Raw genomic sequence first — 8,047 nt, 5'->3', positions numbered from 1 at the left:
GACCCAACATGATTTTTAGCCCATTTGAGCCCAATCTTTTTTAGCCCAAAGTTAACTTGGGCGAGTCATAACCCAGCCAAATTTCTATTTCAACCCATTTTAATATCTCTAATTTCAATTTTATATATATATATATATATATATATATATGATTACACAAGCATACCATGCATATTTGATTACTATTAGGTCAAATGTCGATCATATAGGCTATTTGAGTTTCAGTTTCAACTGGTATCTCTATTACTCATTTTGTCGCATCTATTTAGGATATCAATTTTCGCCTTATGTACCAATATATTTTCATTCGTATTGACGTACATTACTGGGGGTGCATGTCGTGTTGCAGGTTCAAACAGAGGTCATGATCGGCCTTTGCAATAGGGGTATTGTCACAGCTGAGGATTGGTAAGCTCCATTCTTTCTGAAGCTGTAAGTTTTGCATACTTGAGTTTTTATATAGTTATTGGTATTGTTGGGCCATTTTCCCAACTAATTAAGTTGTAGTATTCATGGAGGCTTGTGGACATACCTTGTTGGGTCTTCTCACCTTCTATTTATAGCCTTGTCAATTTATTGTATATATGATTTCAATTGCAGCCTTGTCGGCTTGCTAGTTCTTTATCAATTAAGTTGGCTTTGTCAGTCCTTTCATTTTGTCATTTGATATTGTTGTGACCTAGTCGATCGATCTAGTTATCTTATTTCAACAATTGATTATGATGGCTTTGTTTCCCTCGTTGTCCCCTTTCCATTATGTTTCAATGATTTCAGATAACTTTGAGATTTAATTATAAATTGTTTTAAACAATTCTTCGATTTTGATGCTTGTATATGCTTGAGTTAGTATTCCACTTAGTAATCAGCAGGACAAAAATTCGCTTGAGGACCACAATGATTCTCGAGTGTCGATTACGTTCAGGTGGTAGGTTCAGGACGTGACAATAGAGTAGTAGACAAAACATGTGCAAGATGATAATTCAGGATATGACTCTCCTCTATTGTTCATGCCTGAAGTCCTATCAATTTTCATGAATATGATAGCTAATTAGAGAACTCTTAAGGCATATATTCTTGATAGCTAATTAGAGTACTCTTAAGGCATATATTCTTCTTTCGAGTAAATTTAAATTTAATTGAATAAACTAATTACATCCCGGTGAACTTAAATATGCAAGAAAACAGATTACGGTATAATCTTGAGAAAGAACAACTTTAAACTAGTATTTTTTTACATTGTTCAACCTATGATTTCGAAAAGTTCTTTCGATAATTCGGAAGAAATCATAAATTAAACCAAACAAAAAAATGCAAAGATAATCACTAAAGTGAAAGTTCAATTAAACAAATTACTCCCTCCGTTTCAATTACCAGTTGAGGAATTAAACCCTCTTCAATAAGAACTGAACTACTAAATTTTTCCTTTATCTAATAAATGACTGAACAAACCATTAAGAAACTTTTACAATTTCCCATAAATAAATTTGAAAGTGATAAAAGTTAATTTAGTCAATAACATTTTTAATTTTAATATTCAAAATAACTTTAAAAATGAAAATCAAATAAAAAGGAAGGAGGGAGTCATTATCTCAGGTAACTATTTACAAACAAAAGAGAAAAATAATTTTGGCTAATGGACGTTAATATCTAACTAACAGGAATAAATAAGGTAACTTGGAAAAGTGGTTAACAAATTGTTACAATCTACACTAGAAGTCCAAATTTATACAATTACTAAAAGAATAACTACACAATATTATCTGAAGTAATTATTTGTTTTAAAAAAGAAAAATGTGTACTATCATTAGTACAATTAAGTTAAACTACGTACAGTATTATCATTGTAATTTTGGTGCTAATAAAGAGAAAAGAGGAAAATTTAGAAGTAAGGCGGTCGTCGCAATAAACCTTAAACCGGAAGAATTAGGAAACACGCAGTTCCTATTATAAAGCAGTATATATGAGTTTGTAAAAACCCCAATTACCTAAAAAAAAATAGATTCAATGGCTTCCATTAGATGGAGCAGAGGAAGAACTATTGGAAGGTATTCTCACTTTAGCAACTACACACAATAATTTCTCCATCGCTGTCAAATCTTCTCTGTTTTCTTGTTCCAATTCGTTACAGAAAGAGAGAGAATTCCTTAACGAATTTCAAGATTGTTCCCAAATTATTCGATGTTTTGGAGCGGATGTCACTGAAGAAGATGGCAATATTCTCTATAATATATTGCTCGAATATGCTATTGGTGGAAGCTTAGCCCATCGAATTAGTAAAAAATCACGTTTGCCGGATTTTGAGGTAAAAAGGTACTCGAAATCAATTCTATTGGGACTTAGGGTTGTTCATGGAAGGGATTTTGTTCATGGTGATATCAAACCACACAACATTCTACTCGTGGGTACTGAAAAAACCGCCAAAATTGCGGATTTTGGATTCGCAAGCAAGGTTGGAATTGAGAGTAAGAAAAGACAGCTTAGGGGAACGCCAATGTATATGGCACCAGAATCGGTGCTTGATGACGAATATGAAACTCCGGCTGATATTTGGGCTTTCGGATGCACTGTGTTTGAGATGATTACTGGGAAGAAAGTGTGGGATTGCACTGGAATTAACGATCCTCTTCATCTTTTGTGCAAAATTGGAATGCAATCACCGGAGTTGCACCACGACAAGTTGTCCAAGCAGGCAGAAGATTTTCTGAATAAGTGCGTTGATAGGGATTCGCATTCTCGATGGACAGCTGATCTGTTGTTGAATCATCCTTTCCTTTCATCTGATAATAATGATGTTCATCAGAGGAAGAGGAAGGAACTCAAGCTTGTTGATCTATGCAATAGTACAGAGCTGAAACTGTTGACCAACAAGAGGAGAAGAAAGATAGTGGAAAGATGTTGATTATTATTCATCTTTTGATTAGAATTATATTACTCCGTATAAAGTAACACATTGGCAACCTTGTGATCCTGCCCCTTGTATTAAAACAAAACAATTTTGTGTATTGAACAATCTGTACAAAAGAGGTAAATTTTGGCTAATCACATTCTGTTATCCGTGTCTCGCAGAGTCTTGTTCTATTCTTCTTCTTTTTCCGAGCATCTTGATTATATGGCTTACATCTCTTTCATATTACTTTAGTTTTCTCAATATATTTGTTTATATGGAAGCAGACAGACTGTAGTTATTTGATAAGATATACTATTTGGCTTGAGTTCCACTTGTGATGTATAGAGTGATTTGTAGAGTATAACATGCTAACATTAGTTTTTGAAATATTGCATGTCTCTGATATGTTTTGCTATAATCAAATGTGCTCATTGGATAGTGAATTCCACCACCATGGCTGACTTTGCACTAGCTCCCATTGTTGTTTCTTTGTTTGAAGGCTACTAACTTCTTTTTGGTAAAACTTGGATCATGATGGTGTTTTGGGACACTTGAATGTCCATGGATATTCTCGAAGTTGGAAGTGAGTAAGGTACTAAAGAGTTATACATATTCAAATTGTCTCTCTCAGTAGTTGTTTGATGGAATTAATTTTGTTTTAGTGGTGATAGACTTTGTATTAATTACAGTAGTAGAGACTTGATTCGTCTCTGTTGGTGGGTTATATTGAAGGGTAAAGTACTCCCACTGCAGTTGTCTGTTCATAATACCTTTGTTGAAGCGAAGGACACCAGCCGCAGTATGTGTCCTGTCGGTAGCTGATCGATTTCTCTCTTTTTTTGTGGCTGAGTATGGTTCTTGTTGAACACCTTTTTTTTTCTATTATTTTTGGTTTAGCTACTTTCCTTTTCATCATTGCTTCTTCACTCTTGTAATTTTCCAAACCTGTTTCTGAAAATGCTTATCTTGAGATGTAGGTATCTTTATACGTTACATCATCTAAATGCAAGTTTCGATCCACCGTAGTCCTATTTTTTTCTTCTCTTACCCCATCCCTCTTTCCCATACAACATAAGTTAATTCATTATTTCAAAGGTTGAAGGAATGTTATTCCTTCAATCTCCCTGCATAACCTTCTGTCATAGTGAGATCAAAGAGATTACAACCTAGATAAAGACAAGCATGTTACTGGTCTCTAATAAAAGACAGACAAATAAAACAGTAATCCCAACTTGAAAATGTCTAGAAAACAACTATTAGCAACAATTCATCCAATATAACATGAACAAAAAATTTAGAAAAACAATAGGAGGAAAGAATACAAAAGCATAAGATAGGTGATAAAATGTGAAACAAGGAAGAACAAAACAACGTGAACAGTCAAACAGCTGACTGACCGATAACTACAACAGATTATTTAACATTTTTCAATGGGATGCAAGTGATTCTTTAGCTCAAAGAAGTGTCCATCAATCGTTTTAATGGATAGGTGTTCCAATCAATGCAAAATCTAGAACACTGTCATCCATCCAGCTGACATATCGTGATTTAGGAGATGCAACACAAGGGGGACAAGATGCACAAGCTCGATTTTGCTCACATCTACGAACCTCATCATAAAACATCAGTTCTGGCATCTCTTCCACTTCGGCATAATGCTTCATTGGGCTATCTGGCTGATATGTTGATGACTACATTTCAGAAACAAAATGTAACTTAACAAATCAGAAATTGAAATACAAAAACATTGAATGTGTACGTGAGGAAAAGGTGTTAAGAATGCAAATAATACCTTCGACTTCATTGATGGTTTTAGTGCATGTGGAGATGCTCCTAGATGCACAGGGACATCATCTGCCAAAGGAAAACTGGATCAGCAAAATATTTTCAAAAAAAGATATAACACGATTCAAGTATCAGCATTGATCGTACCATGATCTAATCCAATTTCCTTCAGAAAACAACTCATGTCCATCACCTTTCTCTGTGCTTTGACGCAATTCTGATGATTATGGAGAAATTGATCTTTTGCAACAGACGACGACTTGCTTGAATTTGTAAGATCAGCTAGTGCTTTCCTGCCACCCTTTTTCTCCAGACCTTTAGAATAGTTAGCTTTCGTTCCTGCACTAAATTTCTTTCTAGAGGCATCATGATCTTTCCCAATAGAAATTCTATTGATGGAATTATTTTTCTTTGATGCTTGTAGAGCAGAAGGCTTTGCCGAGTTTGAGATATCATTAAGTGCTTTTCTCCCACCAATCCCTCCTCCTCCTTTCTTCTGTGCCTTATAGATACCATTCTTCCCCACCAGAGAAGCCCCTGCTTAAAAAAACACACACACACACAAAATTTTAGCTAAGAAATAGTAACAAGATCACACCAATGTATTTCATATGTGTAAGATGAAATTTATACCGTCATAGTGTACACTTATATTCTGATCTTGAATCAGGTAAGCTCCTGGTGTAGCCATTCTTATCAGCAAAATTGTGCAGTATATCCCCTGCTGTAAATCCCAAAATAGAAGCAGAGCAACAAGAAACGAGTGATTAAACCACAAACATACAATGATAAACCTAGGGCATACAGGAGCAACACCGAGAAAATTGAACAACACCAGCCTATGCTAAGCAGAAACAACTTCTGATGTATTATCAATGTTCAATCAATTTGATAATTACATTTCAAAATAGGAAGATGAGAAGACGAAGAGTTGCTCCGATGGTAAACCCCGTCCACCTCCAATCCTATATTCAGTCTTCTAGAAAATTGAGCTTCTCGGTAATTCCGCCCTAAATTCTTGACATTGGAAACCCCCACCCCTCCCATTTTCAACCATCAAGAAATTTTACTTCCATTGAACAAAATTAAAATCAAAGGGTGGCCATGAAATTAGTACTAATCATCAGAAATGTCAGGGATGCAGAAAATTGGGGAAATAATTTCAAAATACAGAAAACAGAAATGAAGCAACAAAGGAAACATCAATATGCTAATATCAATCGAGATTTCAACAAACAACCGCATGAAATACGCAACAAATTTGAATATTTGCAGTAGAACAAAGACAGAAAACTCACAGAATTGATTTGACCAACTAAAATTTTCAGTGTTGTTCACAAATTATTCCAAAAATATGTCAGTCTTTCTTCTTTCTAAGCGATTTAATCGAATTCTTCTATGTTTGTGTGTTAGTTAATCCTGAAAGTAAGTTTTTAAGTTGCAAAACGGAAGCTTTGGTGAGAGATAAATTAAGTATATAGAAACGTCCTGCAACGGTCAAATTTCCTATTATCTACTGGTGTTTACTTTTCATTCACCAAGGAGCGTTTTGGTTTAGGGACAAAATTTAGTAGGGAAAATTATGTGGTTAAGCAAATTTATATTATTTAATTACTTATTATAGTTATAGTTTGCTATAATTATCATTCGCAACTAACATTATACATTAATTACGTGGGCTGACTTCGAATTTGTATAATTAGCCACATTTGTATATGTATAATTCGCCAAAATATACAAATACATATGTATAAAATACAAGGAAAAATCACCCCATATACACATTTAAGAGTCAATATTACAGGTTTTAAATCTACTTTTAAAAAATTCTTGCTTATAACAGTTTAATTACGGGTTATAACATATCACTAATTATTTATAAATTAATTAAATTTTAACTTTATTAAATAAGTAATTTTTATAATTTTATATTATTATTAAATTATTTAAATAAAGAATACCCCATAATTATCTCTTTACACAATTAATAGGAATTTTAACATTGATTACACTTCGTTATTTAATGTTATACTCATAACCTCCCATTAGTCAATCCCCACCACCCTTCCCCCACACATATCCAAGTATACACCCTATCACCTCACTTTCACCTTCTTCTCTCCCATTTTTCTCACCAGCCAACTACACCAACATTCAATCTTTCGTCCAATTTTTTTTCCAACAAAATTATGTCTAAGAAACCCATTGAAACGCCTCAAAAGAGTCCCAGAATGGATGAAGGAACATCTAATGATGATGTTCATGTTTCAAATTTTAATATATTAACTCAAACCCCCGCCCCCCCGAAGGAGCGACAAAGAGAGAAAAAATGAAGAAAAAAAAGTCACCCCTACAAATCAAAAGGGGAAGAAGAGGAAGGGAAAATTGTTGAAACCTCTTCTGATTCCGATTTTGATTTTGTTACTGAAATCAAAAAGAAAAAAGAAAAAAAACAAATGTAGAAGTTTGAGAATCTTCAAAACCATCAACAAGAAGAACAACAAAAAGTTTTTATTTTTTAACATTTGGACAATTTTTTTGTGTTTAAGTATTTGATGATATATAATATCATATGTTTTCTTTCAGGCAGATACCGTTTACATATGAATTACTGAGTGCCTATTACAATTTCAAGATACTATTTTGAAAATATCAGTGTGTTTCCAAATTGTACATTTATTGGATGAAATCTGTATGAAATCTAATTAATATGTGTATGACGCTTAAATGTTTTGATTTTAAAATTTTTATGAATTGTGATATAATAATGGTATACAAATGGTATGAATTGCGTTTTAACATTGGTGTGATTGTCTATTAACTGTGTTATGGTATAAATTATTAAATTGGTATGAAAATGGTATGATTTGTCAAACTACTGTTTTTTTCTTTAAAAAATCACATTATGCTTACTTTATAATCTAAACATGTTTTTGGATGAAACGTGTATGAAATCTGATTAATACGTGTATGCCTATGAGTTTAATATTTTATTGTTGGATATTGTATGAATTGTGATATAATATTGATAGACAAATGGTATAAATTGTGTGATTATATGAATTTATCAATTTTTATACATGTTGTTTGGATAAAACGTGTATGAAATTTTGATTAATATGTGTATGACACTAACTGAAGTTAGTGTGGGAATGAAACACTAACTGCAATTTATTTTACATTTAATTATAGTAGGACACCAGTTGAAAATCAAATTAATATTCATGTAAACTTACATTAAATTAAATACTCAGGATACCATAATTACCTTTTATAATTATCACTAATATATACACTATCTTATGTATTAAGCTAGAATTTATTTTTAACAGTATGCAATTGGTATGATTAATGAAGGAACAGTGTATAAAGAAT

General features: G+C 32.9%; 1 protein-coding gene and 1 pseudogene across 2 annotated transcripts; one reads left to right on the top strand and one right to left on the bottom strand.

Moving 5' to 3' along the window:
* Positions 1-1,978: 1,978 nt before the first annotated feature.
* Positions 1,979-2,971, top strand: LOC102601687 (mitogen-activated protein kinase kinase kinase 3-like; annotated as a pseudogene).
* A 1,152-nt stretch (positions 2,972-4,123) lies between these two features.
* Positions 4,124-6,147, bottom strand: LOC102601350 (uncharacterized). Of its 2 annotated transcripts, none has more exons than XM_015303381.1 (5): positions 5,971-6,147; positions 5,306-5,396; positions 4,820-5,212; positions 4,680-4,741; positions 4,124-4,578 (listed from the first exon to the last, which is right to left on the bottom strand). In XM_015303381.1, exons 2-5 carry the CDS (start codon positions 5,361-5,363, stop codon positions 4,366-4,368), a joined length of 726 nt encoding a protein of 241 aa, XP_015158867.1. In that variant the 5' UTR covers positions 5,364-5,396; positions 5,971-6,147; the 3' UTR covers positions 4,124-4,365. The 2 variants fall into 2 exon arrangements, with proteins under 2 accessions (XP_015158867.1, XP_006363332.1); XM_006363270.2 differs by having other exon boundaries at positions 4,820-5,209.
* Positions 6,148-8,047: the final 1,900 nt, after the last annotated feature.

Source organism: Solanum tuberosum, unplaced genomic scaffold, assembly GCF_000226075.1.
Source record: "Solanum tuberosum cultivar DM 1-3 516 R44 unplaced genomic scaffold, SolTub_3.0 scf00432, whole genome shotgun sequence".
Taxonomy (NCBI): domain Eukaryota; kingdom Viridiplantae; phylum Streptophyta; class Magnoliopsida; order Solanales; family Solanaceae; genus Solanum; species Solanum tuberosum.
Note: the sequence above shows the minus strand (reverse complement) of the source record. Positions and strands in the feature narration are given on the sequence as shown.

Coding starts and splice junctions, on each gene's coding strand:
- LOC102601350 (XM_015303381.1), bottom strand. CDS start 5,363: ATGGCTACACCAGGAGCTTACCTGATTCAAGATCAGAATATAAGTGTA. Junction 5,213..5,305: donor TATAAGTGTACACTATGACG/GTATAAATTTCA, acceptor TGTTTTTTTAAG/CAGGGGCTTCTCTGGTGGGG. Junction 4,742..4,819: donor GGAAATTGGATTAGATCATG/GTACGATCAATG, acceptor TTCCTTTGGCAG/ATGATGTCCCTGTGCATCTA.